Consider the following 16597-nt stretch of genomic DNA (forward strand, 5'->3'; position numbering starts at 1 on the left):
CAAAATTACATGTAATAAAAATGTTGTATGCTTAGGAAGGGGAAGTTTTAAATGTGTAAGTACTGAAGACAATAGCTACTGCACAAAGCACAAGAATTCTTGAGGAACATTTTGAAAATATACACACTAATAAGCACTGAATTTATTCCTTGGGAATTGCAAAGTAACAGATTTAGAACATAAACTACAAATACAATTTTGCAAGGATATAGCAAAAGTCCTTATTAAGCTTAGGAAACAGGAACTCTAAAGGCAGCTCTTGGCATTTTTACCATCCATTCTTACACTATATATTTTTTTCCAAATTGCACAATTACTGCTCCAGGTGCCACAGAAAGAATTGTGGTAAGAAGGTAAAAGGCAGGGGAGCCATCAGAGAGCTCTGTGACCATCAACCCCCCCAAAACCTCAACTTTTAGAGCTATTATCGGTGATCACATATGCAACTTGGAAGACAGTACATACTTTTTTACTACTGCTGACTCCAAAAGGATTTAGGCTTTCAAAACATGGATTTTCAGAGATTATTTTTTGAAGGAAAAAACTTCTCCGTCTTACTATCCTTTCTATAAGAGCAAGGAGATGTTTTGTTTAGTAATGTAAACATTGGTTTGATTTTTACACTGCAACCCATGGGGAACTGGTACTTTTAGCCATCATTATAAAAGCATGTTTATAAAAACCTCTTTAAGTTTTTAAAGAGAGGCTAGGATTTTTTTTTTTTTTTTGACTGTGCAAAAACACTCTATTACTGCCAAGATTGCTTTTAACTGGAAACTCATTTCCAGAATTAAATTTCAAACTGAAAGTAGAAAAATTTCTCTCAATCACAGGTTCACAGTAATTTTAACGACATATACAGTTAATTATGAAAATAAGTTTAAAATTTTAAATCTCAACTTACCAAAGTTAAAATTTTCATTTGGCATTATTTGTCAAAAATAGTAGTCTGATGTAAAATTAAGCAATGGCCTTAATTTTGTTTTGATATTAAACATTCATAGGAAAGACTTAAGTAAGTGCTAAATAACACAGAAATGAGACACTAAATTTTTGAAGTGAGAATCTCATATACTGGATTTTAATTAATGTATGTAGGTGTACTGGTTTAAGCTAATCAGTAAGTAACAATGAGAAGTTGCTGCTACGTGATAAATCAAATTTTACATGTACTGACATAAAAAAAGAAAATCTAAAAGAAACTTTAGAGCCCTCAGATGGTAGCTTCTTGACCAATGAATCGTTAGTTTATCGTGTTCAGTTCAGATAAGCTTAAAAATGGAAATGAAAACTCAGTCAAAGAGTAAACAGCTTCTATATTTAATTATCAAGTAAGTTTTTCAAAATATTTCCCACTACTTTTTTTGGCCCTGAAGAAGGTTAAGAACAGAAAAATACTCTATAAAGAAGTATAATAACTAATACTCTTTGGAATCAAAACAACATATAGGAACAACTGCTTAAGGTCTTCCTTTTTCCTGTACAACTCCAAGTATTATCATCTTCTCTCAGCTTTCCATTTTTAGGACATTCTTAGGAACAGAATGCCCCTTATCTGAACTTTATCAGATCAGGTTGGAAATCCATTTTTTCAGACAAATTTAAAATGTGAGATTTATTGTAAATAAACTCCTTTAAAGACAGGGAAGCGCCATTCATACTCATCCATTCAGAAAGATGACTACCCCCACCAAAAAAACTTTTTCTGATAAAACATGAATAAAATATTTCTCCAATATACATAGCACAACTGCAGAGATTTACTTCCAATTTAAAGCATTAAGCTTCATGCTAGACAATTATCTTTCGTATTTTATATCATGGGATTATAATAAAAATAGTTTTGGAGTAGCTGTAGTTAATAATATAATTAAAAGTATGCCAAAGGTCTTTCAGATGGAGAAATAAGTGGTAAGGTTTTGGCTGTGCATGTATGTATATATAAAGGTGTTTGTTTTTAAAAAAGCAAATTTAGGATGCTGATGTTTCCTGAGTGATAATCTCATAAATTCTGGTGGAAATGACAACAACATTGGGTTAATTAAATTATGCATAGAGATCTCCTACGGTTTGAGTTTTTTTACATATTGGCTCTACAGCAAATAACTTATTTCCATACAATATCAGAAAATAATGGTCTCTCTCTCAAATTGGCTCAAAGAGCAGTAAGAGAAAAAGCAACTATACAATGGTTTATTCAAACCAACTGCTTTCCACACCAAGGGTACATCTAGTCCTAGTCTATGAACAATTTTTAAATGTTCATCAATAGTTGATGTTCCAATCTAGCTTTGGTAAACTGAGCTCCCAAATTAAGTGTCAAAGCCAATTTCTTTTCATAAGATGACAACCTATTTTGAAAATAATGTACATCTTCAAGTTAAGTCTTTTAATTATCATTCTTCAAATCCAGAATATATGCTGAATGCAGAAGCGGTTGCTAGTTTACCAGTTACTATAACATCAGAAATTAAAAGTAAAACCCCAGTTCACAGAAATCTAGCATTAAACTTGGTTTAACTACACCATCTTTCTCATGAATAGCGCTTCTCTGTTTAAGAAAAGCCATCTCTGAATTATGCCTACTCACATGAAAAACTGGGAACCATTGGTATGTTTCCCTCGATTTGCCATTGACAAAAGGAACGCTCTGTCATGTTTGAGAATAAAGTTTTCATCTGTTTGAAGAAAACACAAATTCGTCAGTCTCCAGTATAAGCCACTTTTAAAGTGTAATGTTCACAGAAATAAACAGAAAGCAAAGGATGAAATTCCTCTTCTGGCCAGTACAGATACTTGACTGAATATTTAGAAAAAAAGTTTTGACTAATCAAATAACAAAAGCATAAAAAGACCAAAAAATACTACTTAAAGCCGGGAGGAAGAGAACATATTTTTAATACTTTATACAAACAGCCTTAGAACAGTCACTTTTAGTAGTAACATACTTTGGCTAAATAACATTTAAACTATAACTTTCAGGGAAAACTAATAAATTTTAGGAAAAAAATCTATTTAGTAAAGCTCATTTCCTCCAAATTATCCTGCCTAATGTACTATACATGGGAGTTTAATAATCCTCTTATGTGCTTAATTTCTGCATGTTAAATTTAGTACTCAACTGAATTGAAGCTGGACTATGAGAGCAGAAACCAAAAAATCAAACAAATCAAGTTGTAGAGACATGCCTAAATCAAATTAAGTATGTGGATTCCTTCCAATCAATAGGATCACAAAATTATCTATGGAAGAAATTCCTGTAAAAACAACTTAAATGGCAAAATACAATTTTAAAATACACAAGTATTTGCCACAGGGAACAAACACACAAAAGTGGCCTACCAGCATTATTTTCAAAGCTACAGGCTAACAGGACCAGCCAAAGAGCTGCTTCTTACTAGTTCAAAGGAAAAACTCTGTCATAAAAATCACTTAAGAGATTATTTTAATTCCAGCAGAAATATCTTGAGGATTTAAATTTCCTTTCAACATTCATACAAACAGATCTTTCTTTAGAACGAACAGAAACATAGAAAACTTTAAAAAATGATTACCTTGGGAACAGGCTTCTGAAAAAGAGTAGTAATCCATTTTCCCCAAAAGAAATATAAAAGACTATTATAACACTGGAGCTATCATGATATTAACACCTGGTAATATGGATCCCATTATAAATCTCTGCAACTGACTTTTCTAAGGCTTTTGGGGCAAGTGCAATAGTTAGATTTATGCAAATGCTACTGCTGTAGGAATAATACACAATCGTATAGTTCTAGTAGACAAAAGAAAATATACAAACCTTGGGCAAAGGAAGAAATACCAACTTTTATTCAGAGAAATTGCTTGGTTTAGGGGAAAAAAAGACACAACTAGATTCTTTTCCCTGATGTGGAATAACCCATCAGGAAAAGAAAGAAGATACAGATGTATGAAATAGTACACAGAATTTTTCAAGTCTTCAAGCAATATTGAAATCCAGACACAACCTGACCCAGACTGTCCATAAATTTATTAGGAAGGGTGCAAGGGAACAGAATTGGAGTTTGTGTTACTGAGCTTTGTTCTCTTACCTTTTCATTTTGCAAAAGACCACATTCTCTATAAACAAAAGAATATGTTGACAGTTTTAGGCAGGAAGATAGGAGTTTTCATGTATATAGTTGCCTAACCTCCATGCTGAAAGTCATGTTTAACCATAACGTTAGCCTTAATTAATCTTGTCAATTAAAAGTTATATATTACAATATAATTTATCCCCAAGTTCATGCAAATAAAGTATTTTCATGCAACATTAGTTTCATGCAAAAAGTGAACTATAAGTAAACATCTTCTCATTAAAAATACATCAGCAAACTTGCTTTAATATCAGAACTGAAATAAGAGACCATAAAATATTAAGGCTTACCTTTAAAATATCCACCATAAATTGATTCTCCACCTTTTCCATTACCTGAAAATAACAAGCTACATTAAACTATAATGAAAATTAAAAATATACTAGTACATATAAATTATTTTAAATGGTTTCAATTTGCTGAAGGAGATAACACCTTGTAATTACTGAAAATAATCAAAATTCTAACAAATCTCATCTTTAAAATATAAGTGCAATCTGATTACAATGAATGCTACTAAAATACTTATCTCTATAACCCATTTATTTCAAACAGCAATCACACCAATAAAATTCTAGAATAAATACAACCAAACAGTACTTTGGCATTCATCATACGGTAATTCACCAAGTAATGATATTATTCAAATTGCATATAAACAAAATAAAATGTCTTAGTATTTTGCTTTTTCATACATTCTTGGTCTACAACATTTATTCATCCAACAAGTATTCACTGACCACCTAATATTTACATTATACTGTTAGGCGACAATATTTACAATAAAACATAATAATGATTACTTTAGAAACTGATAGATGGAGTTATTAGGAGCATAACTTTTAGCTCTACCTTCACTGAAGTCCCCACCCTGAATCATAAAGTTTTTAACCACACGATGGAACGTAGAACCTTTATAACATAATTTCTTCCCAGTTGTTTTCCCAAGGCCTTTCTCCCCTGGAAAAAAAAAAGAGAAAGAAATGAAGCTTAGATACAAAAACATCCTTCTGTGGAAAGTACCATCCCATTAACACTTTGTCAAATCACTCCTGTGTGTTGGACACTGTAAAAGATACAAGCCGTACAAAGTGTGACAACTTAACACACACACACACACACACACAAACCAAGATAAATAATACAAAGCAGCACATAAATGTTAAATTGTGTGGTGCAGACTTTACATGCTGCAGGAGAAAAGAAAGATAAAGAATTATTATCATTCCAGTAAAAGAATGTAATTAGGGAGCTGGTGCAAAGATTGTATATGCATGTGTGTATACCCAAGAGTGAATTTTAAAAATTTAATTTGTTATTTCTATTTTTGAGGTAATATTATAGATGTTTTCCTTCCCATTTTCTACCTTTAAAAAATATTAGCCCTGGCCAGGTAGCTCAGTAGGTTAGAGCGTTGTCCCCATACACCAAGGTTGCAAGTTTGATCTCAGGTCAGGGCACATACTGGAATCAACCAATGAATGCATAAATGGGTGGAGCAACAAACTGATGTTTCTTTCTCTCTCTCTAAAATCAATCAGTCAATAAAAAAATTTTAAAATATGAATCCAATTTTATAAAACAAAGAATAACTTAATCATGTTTTGCCTATTTTGTAATCCTAAATTTCTTGTGAGATGTGGAGTGCTAAATTTGTAAAGAGTACTGAAACTTCTGAAATTCTACCAAATCAGTTTTGAAAATGCTATTATTTTATAAACTGCAATGTATAGAGATTTCATTACACACAGTAGTATTTTAGTTTTCATTTTTGAGACCATTTCTTTTTTCTCTCTTCCCTTGAAAAAATGCTTTTCCCTGACTTTATGAGTTTTGTTTGCTAAACTCATCTCATAGCCCATTACTTTTTAAGAAACAGATCTACTCTGTTAAGCAAGGAAAAACTATAAGCCATGACTTCTCATTGGAAATAATTTAATGATTCATTTACCTGAGCATAGGCAAAGGAAGTTTTTGCATGTTTTTGGACATATGTCTGAGAAGAGCTGAAACATAATGCGACCAACTGAAATAAAACACATAAAAGGAAATAAAGTTAATTAATTTTATATGGGAGGAATAAAATACATAAATAGAATTGACAAACTGTAAAGTCCATTTCAGTAATTCATTTTAATTTTTAAAAAAGATTTAAGAGGAAAGAATTTAACTGGACCAAGCCAACTAATAGGAACTCTATTTGTTAGGATTAGAATTCACATGCAGCCAAAGGTTTCAGCCCTAAAAGTGTAGGATTTTAAGTGTCTTTTGGAGGGGTCTTATATTATTCGATCCATTTTAGTACAGACCCCTCCCCTAAACTATTAATCTTCTTTAAAAATATTCTCGATAACAGTTGTCTAATTTATGCTTGGAACTCTCTGTCGATGAGAACACACCATATCACGAGACAGCCATTCTGGCCAGTACTGTTAGAAGACAGTTCTTCTGTCCTCTACATTCAGCCTTCTACCTTAACTTCCTGAATTGCCACTCACAACTAAAACTCATCTTCTATTCCTTGAGAGAGCAGAAAAGAGAATAGGTTACGGTTCCTTGAAAACAACAACACACCTACAATAAACATGAAATGAGAAGCAGCAAGTCTGCAAATTCGATGTAACCATGCCAGAGAGAAGGCTTTCACAAACCTTTTGGTCTCAGGACTACTTTAAACTCTTAAAAATCATTGCACTTTTAAAATGTGGGTTATACTTATTGCTATTACCATGTTATAAAATAAAACTCAGACATTTTTTAAAACACAAGAACATACAAGCACATGCTCCATCTGCCGTCGGAGTGGTAACATCGTTACATCTTGCCTCCTGAGTTAACAGACTCCACTGATGCCTCTTTGGAAACTAACACTCCTCTGAATGAATAAGATCTCAGGAATATTTGTTCCTCAGTACTTCTTATAATTTAGTGGGATTTAATCATCTTTTAGAATCAGTCATTACTGTCAATAATATTATTTTTATATATACTAAGATTTCTTTCAAAGAATTACTGCTATGCCAATAAATACATTGCCCTATAAGGGTAACACTAAAATCTAAAACTGGTTAGTATGCAAGCATTATTAATGGTGTTTTTAAGATAAAAAATACATGGCTAAGGACAAAAATAACACAGAACAACAATTGCTTCTGATCTTAATCCCAACATACCAACACGCAGATCCTTAAAAATACTGAGATCAATCGTGAACTATCAACACATTTTAAAGATTGGGTACAGACAGAAAAAGACAAGCCTATGTCATGTTGTAATCCTGATTTGGCCACTAGGTGGCAGGAAGAAAATCAGCAACTACCCGGAATGTAGATAAAATCAAACATCACCCTTCAATAATATTACTGTTCCTATTTCTCAGAAACAACTTTGCTGGAATTGCAGTGGTGAGAAAGGAGACATACACTACGGACATAAAAGATAAGGTAGTTGTAAAAATGAACACTGGTTAGAAAAAATATTGTATATGATTCATTATAGAAAGTAAAGAATAACACATACACAGTTACAAGTAAGAGATAAGGCTAAGAACAAAGGTAGGAGCAGATCATACTGGGTAGGGAGAAAGTAAAATCTAAGTGGAAGTAAACTGATTAAGCATTTCAACAAAATCGGGCAATTTACTCAAACATTATTTACTGCTATCCTTTCCAGGAATCAGGTTGTCCAACAGTGTGTAAGACAAGGTGCCCCTTCGGGGGAGCTGAGACCTTGGCTGGAAATGACAGGCACACATCACTACACAATGTGCTGAGCCATCAGTGGTATGAACAAAGTACACTTACATCCACCTGGGCCTGGGTGTGTGAGGGCAGGGCGAAAGCAACCATGTCTGTTTTACTCAGCTCCCTATCCCCACTGATCTGTACAGTGCCTGGGACAGAATAAATATTTGAATAATAATATCAATAAAAACACTTGAAGCAAAATTATTCAAAGATAGAGATTAATGAGATATAAATGAAGGAATACCTAATTATACAGATCAAAAGTATTTATGTACCAGTAAAAGTTACTGTAAGTGGACCACCACCAAGATATTTAAAATCTCTTTCTTTTCAGAGATATAAAGGAAAAGAATTCTTCTAGCATCCAGGCAGAAGTATGCTACCTACAAAGAAAAAGCAATCACAGTATAAATAAAACCAACAGAGAGGTTGAGTTGGTAAGAGAAGGTACATCTCATACTGACTTTGCTAAAGCAAATAAAAGAGGAAATACAGTTTAGGAATACATAAACACGTAATCACCTGTAGAATGTACATGTTAAACTTCTTTCAATTACTGTGGTGGAGCAATCACATAAAAGGAAGCAGTAAGAGAATATAAATAGGATATAAGACAGGCAAGAGAACACCAAAACAGCTCTATAATTATTTAGGCATCTAAAACTTTTTTCATAAGATGTCATTCAACACCCAACTAAAGGTACCCTGAAGACAGTACAAGCAAAAACTCAAAAGAGAATTTACTTATTGGCTCATGTAGTTAGTTGACAAGGATATGGGTGCAGATCAGAGAAGTAAAGAACTGTAAGAACCAGGATGTTGGGGAACGGAGCCAGATCTTAGAGCTGCCAAGCCTCACAAGGCAAAAAGGTTGGAACACCATCACTTCTTTGTCCCAATCAATGCACACAGTCTTAAATATTTCCATTAATGCGTAAGACCAAAGATAAGTTAATCACTCAACTAAGGAAGATAAAAAAAGCAATAAACCTAAGAAAAATATAAAGAAGGTTTTAATAAAAGTACAATCAGAAATCAATGAATTAAAAAACAACATTAGACTTAATAAATCCCAAAGCTGGCCTTTGAACAGGGGGTGGGGGGTAAAATAATATTTAGTAAGAAGAATTATAAGAAAGGATGGATTGCAACCATCCAATTGGGCCTGTTGTTATTAATGGGATTCTCCAGGCCCAACTTCTTGGGTCTTCTCTATAGTAACATGATAGAATTTAGAGAAACACTGCACTTCAACATCACATATAAGAACAACTGTTTCCATAGGAAATGGGAGTTGGTGACAAGGGAATTTCAGTTTGCAGTAAGAATGATTTTTTTCTTCAGGAGCATTAATACTAAAGGCATATTGTTAGCTATAAGGTCTGTTATAAAACCTAAACATCACTGAGAAAACCCTCTAATTGCTCACATCTCACTTTGGCCTCCTTTCCCAGCACTGGCATGAACATAATCCTTCTTGTGGTCTTTCAAATTTCTGTTAGGACAATAATAACTCAGAACAGCAGTGCTGCTCAACTGTCCTCCCGTCCCACACCACTAGTTCCCCACCTTGTTACATGATTGTGTTATAACACAAACAGTAGTCTGTCTAATGAAAATTTTGCTCCTTAATTAATACATCCCATTAGAATAAATTCATGTTACAAAAACACAATCTGTAAGAGAGGTAAGTGTATTAATTAATTACTCTTCCCAACCTTATTACATAGGACTATTACACCGCAGTCCTATATATTTATGACTATATAAAAAGGGGAGAAATCATTAAATAGTGCAGACCACTACATCCAGTCACTCTATTCATGCATGAGTTTATGATCCAGGGTGAGCCTGACATGGGAGAATACATTTTTCCTGCTCCCTCAGTACAAATCACATCTCTAATCCTCTCAAACTATGAGCTATCTTGAGTGTGAGTCTACAGTTTAAAGGGTAATTTTTAATATAAGAAAACTTTTAATTGCAGAAAGCTGCTATCTTTAGAACCACATTTACAAAGAGGTCAAGTGGCTTGCCCAAGGTCACAAGTAGTCTGAAACATTTGTCTGCCTCTTTATTTAAAACAAATTTCTTGGTATCACTTCCAAATACTTTACGATGCTTACTAAAGATACATTTTCAATTCTATTTTTTGGGTCCACATAAATCTTAAGCAGTAAAGTAAAAATACCCATTTCAACCATATCCCTGTTTTTATCTATTTTGATAAATTGCCAGGGTTTTATTGTATTGCTCTAAGGCCCACATAAAGAAATATTCCAAAGTCAAACATTCCTTTAAAGAAACACCCTGGTATCACTTTCGAAACCAACTTTAAGTCTCTGACAATTACAAAATGAGTAGTTTTCTCAAACTTTTTGATCTCAGAACCACGAAAATCTCAAATCTCATAAGGAAAAAGACAATCAAAGACGATGATACAGATGTTGGAATTATTAGACAAAGACTTCAAAGCAGGTCTTACAACCATACTCCACTAAGTAAGGACAAACACTCATAAAAATGAATGGAAAACAGAAAGCTTCAAGCAAAATCAAAAATAAATTTTTAATGGAAAAATACAAAAATGAAAATTTAAAACTCACTGGGTGGGCTCGCCAGCAGAATGCAGATGACAGAGGAAAAAAACAGTGAACGTGAAGACCAATTAAAAGAAATTATACAATATGAAAAACAGAGAAAAAAAGATTTAAAAAAAAAATGAACAGAGCCTAAGGGACCTGTAGGGTAATATCAAAAGATTTGATATCTGTGTCAGAGGATAGAGTACTGGAGCCCCAGCGAGGCGGCTCAGTTGGATGGCGCATCATCCCATACACCAAAAGTGTGTGGGTTTGGTTTCTGGTTGGGGTACATCCCCACGTTGTGGGTTCAATCCCCAGTCAGGGCATATACAGGAGGGCAACCAATCCATGTTTCTCTCTCATATTAATGTTTTTTTCTCTCTTTCTAAAAATCAATTTTTTAAAAACTCCAGGTGAGGGTTAAAAAAAAAAAGAGTATTGGAGAGAAAACATATTTGAAGAAGTAACAGCTGAAAACGTCCTAAATTTGGCAAAAGGCAGACCCAGATTCAAGAAGATTGGCAAACACCAAAAGAGAATAAACAAAAAGAAATTCACCCCCAGGCACAGCACGATCAAACTGCTGAAATCCAAAGACGAGGTAAAAACCTTGAAGCCAGACAAGAACACATCACATACAGGAGAACAACTGGAATGACTATGGGTTTCCTTCCTACCAGAAAGCATACAGGCCAGAAGGCAATACAACATTTTTCAAGTGCTAAAAGTATCAACCCAGAATTCTGTATCTAGTGAAAATACCTTTAAAGAATAAAGGCAAAATAAAATTTTCAGCTAAAGGAAAACATAGAATTTGCTGCCAGAAGATCTGCTTTTTAAAAAATGCTTACAATATTCTTCAGGCAGAAGGGAAATGATACCAGAGGAAACTTGGAACTACAAGAATGAAAAAACAGCAACAGAAATGGTAAATATGTGGGTAAGTATGAGTTTTTTTCCTTTTAAGCTCTTTGATGTACTGTGATGTTTGAAAGCAAAAATTTTCAGTGTTTGTAGATATAATACCTATAATGATACAACATAAGGTGAGAAGCAAAGAAATTTTATATAGTGGGATGGTTTTAATATTTCACTTAAAGTGGTAAAATATTAATTCTAAGTATACATAAAAAGCTGTATGTGTGTGTATTATACACATATATAGTAATCTCTAGAGTAACTACTAAAATACTACATAGCATCAAAAATTCAATATAAAAATTAAAAATACTAAAAAATGTTCAAATAACCCAAAAGGCAACCAAAGAAGAAAATAAAAAGAGGAAGCAAAAACAAGTACTGAACAGACAAATCTAAGTGCAATAATAATTATATTAAATGTAAATAGTAAGATCCATCAAGGCTCAAAATATGAGATTAGAACAAAATTTCTAAGATCACATCATTCCTTTATTCCAATTTCTTCAATAATTTCTCATCTTACTGAGTCAAAGTCCTCACTACAGCCTATAGCCACTTTCTGCTACTCTCTGCCCTTCCCTACACCAGCTACCCCAGGCTTCTTAAGGCTCCTTAAAAAGGCAAGTACTCAGTACTCCCTCCTCAGGACCTTTGTATTAACTGTTCCCTCTGCGAGGAATGCTCTTCTCAAGGATATCCACATGGCTCACCTCATCTCCTTCAGACGTCTGCTTAAACGTCATCTCAAAATGGCCTTTTCTGACCAACTCATTAAAATATTACCCTTATGACAAGCCACTGTACTTTTCTCCCCCGTTTACTGTCTGTCTTCCCCTAACAGAATAGAAACAACGAGGAAGAGAGGCCTTTGTTTTATTCGTGGCTACATCCCCACAGCGGAGAACAGCAGGAGGCTCTCAATAAGAATCTGAACAAGGGGGCGCACAAAGACCGTAGCTATGCCTTCCATTAAAAGTTCTGTTACAGATACAAAAGAAGGCCAAGAAAGCAGTGTGATACACTGCACGCTCTGCTCTTCAGAAGGAAACCACCACCCTTTAGAAGGAAATATTTTATTTTCGACAAAGTATGCAGACAAAACATTACTGCCGGCTAAGTGCACTGCCCGCTGCAAGTCTGCTGGTACAGAATGCTTCGGTTTATCCCAGTGGACTTTCCCAGGTTATTTCCCCATGAACCAGAAATTCTGGCTAAAGATGCTTAAGGAATAACAGAGGCCAGTTAACCTATTAACGATATGCAAGTATTAGGAAATACAGAACATATAAGTCCAAACCTCACAGCTCAGAGCAAGATAACTGAATTTGGCATTGGAAGTGTCTGCCACCTAGAAACAGTGGGGTAAAAAATCCTGCAAAGATTGCACCCGTTTTCTTGGCGCCGGGCGTGGTGTGAACACTCAGCGTGGGGGGTGCAAGGGGACAGGGAGTTTGGGGGCGAGGCCCGGACTCCGAGTGGAGTGGGAGTGATGACCCGAGCCACCCTCCTCTGTACGGATTCTGCCTCGGCACAAACGGAGTGCTGACTGTGCCTACCAGCCCCCAAAAAGGCTCGGGGAGAGTTGACGAGGGGAGACCCCTCCCCGAGATAAGCCCGGGCCCCAGCAGGGCTCCCCAGTCTCCGGCTCACCCGGCTCCCGGTTGATCTCGATGTCGAAGTGGCACTGCGGCCGGTCCTGCGCCCCCATCGCTACCGAGGCGGCGGCAAGAGCTACGAGAGAGAGAGAGAGAGAGAGGGAGGAAAGCGGTCAGGTCGGGAGCCAGGGCGGGGGCCGGGACGGGGGCGGAGCCCGAGCCGCGGTCGCCTCGCGCCGGCCTGTCGCGACAGAGCGGGAGGGTCAGGCGGAGCCCCCTCCCGCCCCGGGCCTCCTGGCTCCCACACGGCACCCACACGCAGGCGGGCGAGCTCTTCACCTGGGGGGCCTCCAGCCTGAGCGGCTCCCCGTGCACAGAGGAGAAAGCGCGGCCACAGCTGCCGGAGCCCAACGCCGATAACGGACCACCTCCCCCTTCGCCGGGCCCGGCCTCCCTGTGCCACGCTAAACCCCGCGAGAGTCGGGACAAATACCGCGAGAGCGCTGTCGCGAAGGTGGTCTTTAACCGTAAGGAAGCGCACGTGGGCGTGTCTGGGAGCTCTGGAGAAGCCTCCCGTCTGGCGCTCCTATAACTGAGCCGGTCCCTTTTTGGTCCCGCCTCTTTCCTCCTTACTATGGGAGTCAGCCGCCAATCTGGGAGCCCCGGATGCGCCTGCGCTCTCTACTTCCTCTGGTCCCTCCTCAAGGGCCCCGAGCTTCCGTGCGTCTCCCGATATCGCGAGGCTTCGCTGTTGACAGCTGGGAGCCAGTTGTGTGAGTTACGCCGTGAAGGTGTAAGTAAGCTTTCCACCTGTTTTCTTTTTCGCAGTGTATCATCCTCTGTGATGCACAATTCAGCCTCGAGCAGGGATCCTTTCTCCAACCTGTCCCCGAAGTAACTTTGACATTTTTATAACTTAGGCAAGGGAAAAAAGAGATGAACGAAAGGAGAGAAAAGGAATCCAGTGAGAAGGTACATACACAACAATCCTACCTTATTTGCTTATACTATTTTTTAAATAAAAGGATATTCTAGATCTTAAATGGGAAATTGTGCGGAAAAGAATTGATATAATAAGCCTGAGGCTGCTGTCTTTAGAAAGGCCTGCTTACAGTGTAGGTTGAGTGGAATCTGAGAACTTGAGTGGTAACCAGTTTCCTGTACTTAGAGAAAATTTTCATTATATGAGAAGAGTGCCTCACTAGGCCTAAACTATTTGTGTAAACAATATGGTTTATGTTGAACAGCTGCTTTCCTTTTAGGAATCTGGAATTTAGGTATGTGCTAGGCAGAGGATGCATATGTGACCAGCCCCCTGACAAGAACTTTGGGCACTGACTCTGATGAACTTCCCTGGTAGACATTTCTCACATGTCATGACAATTCATCACTTGTTGAATCCCTTCCCTAAGCTTGTCCTGTGTGACTCTACTGGGAGAGGGAAGTTTGAACCTGGTTTCCTGTGGACTTCGCCCCATGTGTCTTTTCTCTTTGCTGATTTTGCTTTGAATTATTTTGCTAATAAACCATAGCTGTGGTTTACATATTGAGTTCTGTGAATCCTCCTAGCCAACCATCAAACTTGGAGGGAATCTTGGGACCCACGATGCAGGAATAAATATGACCAGATCTTGGTAACAAAGTCTATCTATATTGAAATTTTGGAAACACATTATTTTGAATTCCTAGATTTCTTTTTTAGTGGAAAACAAGTAGACCATTTCATGGGGTAAAAAAAAAAAAATGTGCATTTTGCTAAAATAACATCTTCATGATATTAGTCAAGATCAGATTGACTTTCTCCAGGTGGGACAGGGAACTTGGCCATGGCATCTTTAAGCATACATCTCTATAGCCTGGCAATCTGAAGAGAAAGCATTTTTCCTGCCAGTACCAGTGAGTAAAACCCTGGGGAAAGATTCAGATTGGCTTGATGGGGTTCATATGCCCATCTCTTGAGTATATATGATTGATCAGCTCAGGGTGAAGCCAGTACCCAGGAGAAAGGCATGGGGGTGTGGCAGCCCAGAGATGGCCACTGGGGCAATGGCTTCAAACTAAGAAGTCACCTTAATTGTGAATACTACACCTATCTTTTAGCCTTTTAGATAAATGTTTTGTTTGTTTTTTATATTTTTTAAAATATATCTTTATTGATTTCAGAGAGAGGAAAGGAGAGGGACAGAGAGATAGAAATATCAATGATGAGAGAGTCATTGATCAGCTGCCTCCTGCATGACCCTGACTGGGGATCGAGCCCGCAACCCAGGCATGTGCCCTGACCAGGAATCGAACTCCGATTGCCCGGATCCTAGGTTGATGCTCAACCGCTGAGCCACGCCCAGCTGGGCTGCCACTAACTTGTTTTAAAGCATGGCTGTTTTCATAAATGTCTGTTGCTTCATTCTCTTTAGCAGGGAGTTTGGATCCCATCAAATTCATATGAAAAACCCACTACAACAGACACTTCTTGTCAGATAGGATTCTAACTCATTTAATGTTGATCCTGTTTATTTGTAATCTAAATTCTGCTTTGAGTCCTTGGCTCTGACACTAGTTTTTACGAGTAGATTGGATTTGGGTAAAAAAAAATTTTTGTCTTCCCTGGTGCTGATAGAAGCTGTATTTGCTGAGCTTCAGGGTCTACACACCAGGAGTAAGGCATTAGACTAGTATCTTGGTTGCTTCCCTCAGAAGACTCTGAGACAATGGTTTGAGTGTAAGTTGCTTACTTAGGAAATGATCCCAAGAAACTCCACTTGGGGAGTGATGAAGTGAAACAAGGAAGGTAGCCAGTAAAGTGTGTACTATTAAGCCACCTACCACAGTGGGTGATTGGAGTCTAATTCTTCTGGGGAACTCTGGCCACCAATATTGAAGAAGCATCTCAGGATTGTTCTTATGGGGAGTGAGGAGGCTGGGATATTAATATTCCATCTCCTGCAAGTCATTAGTTGAGAGCTGGCCTGTTATACCTGGGAAAAGCAGACTTCCAGTTTTAGGAAAATGTCCTCAGGAATAGAAATAATAAATATGGACTGTTGGGAGTCAGGACACAAACGAAAAAGTTCAGTGAAGTTGGAGTAAAGTTCAAGAAATGAGAGTCGGATGCTGTTAGCTTCTGCTTCAACTGGTAATTTTTTGTTTAAAGACAAAGGAGTGTTCAGGAATTAAAAAGCATACTTGTTCTATGATGTAGAAGCAGCACTTGATAATTTCCACATGGAGTTACTGCAGCCTCAACATCTGGTCCTGCATGGTGCCCTGGTCTGTGCCTGGGTATGAGTCTCTTTTATCTTGCCAGGCTTATTAAGAGCAGCTTGAGAGCAGAGCCTAGTGCCCCTCCTCCTCTATTTTCCTCACTGTAGAGCCCAGCACAGGCCTGGTCAGATGAGGACACGTTATAATTGAATTGATGACCACATAGGTGCATGCTGCTCTATAAATGGATTCAAGAGGACAAAAAACAAACCCCAAAACTGGTTGGAATGATACACTACTAGTTCCCCAGATGATCACATATCAAGTTCCTTGTTATTCATATCTCAGCTGCAATATTACTTACTCAGGTCATCCCTGACTGTAATAGAAAGTAACTGCCCAGACACTCTTCAGAACATTCCCTGTTGTGATTC

The 16597-nt window shown here is 37.2% G+C and overlaps 1 protein-coding gene across 6 annotated transcripts in view; it reads right to left on the reverse strand.

Moving 5' to 3' along the window:
- NKTR (natural killer cell triggering receptor) overlaps nt 1-13386 on the reverse strand; it is a 36803-nt gene extending 23417 nt beyond the window's left edge. For 2 of the 6 annotated variants that reach the window (XM_016196077.2, XM_087824811.1), the window contains exons 1-6: nt 13302-13386; nt 13018-13098; nt 6067-6141; nt 4968-5075; nt 4406-4450; nt 2591-2678 (exon numbers count right to left, since the gene is read on the reverse strand). In XM_016196077.2, the coding sequence (XP_016051563.2) occupies nt 2591-2678; nt 4406-4450; nt 4968-5075; nt 6067-6141; nt 13018-13075 (374 nt within the window). In that variant the 5' untranslated portion in view covers nt 13076-13098; nt 13302-13386. The other 4 variants (XM_087824813.1, XM_087824812.1, XM_087824814.1 and 1 more) reach the window with 4 other exon arrangements.
- Nucleotides 13387-16597: the final 3211 nt, after the last annotated feature.

The sequence above is a fragment of the Miniopterus natalensis genome, chromosome 15 (genome assembly GCF_054644295.1).
Source record: "Miniopterus natalensis isolate mMinNat1 chromosome 15, mMinNat1.hap1, whole genome shotgun sequence".
In the NCBI taxonomy this organism is placed as follows: Eukaryota; Metazoa; Chordata; class Mammalia; order Chiroptera; family Miniopteridae; genus Miniopterus; species Miniopterus natalensis.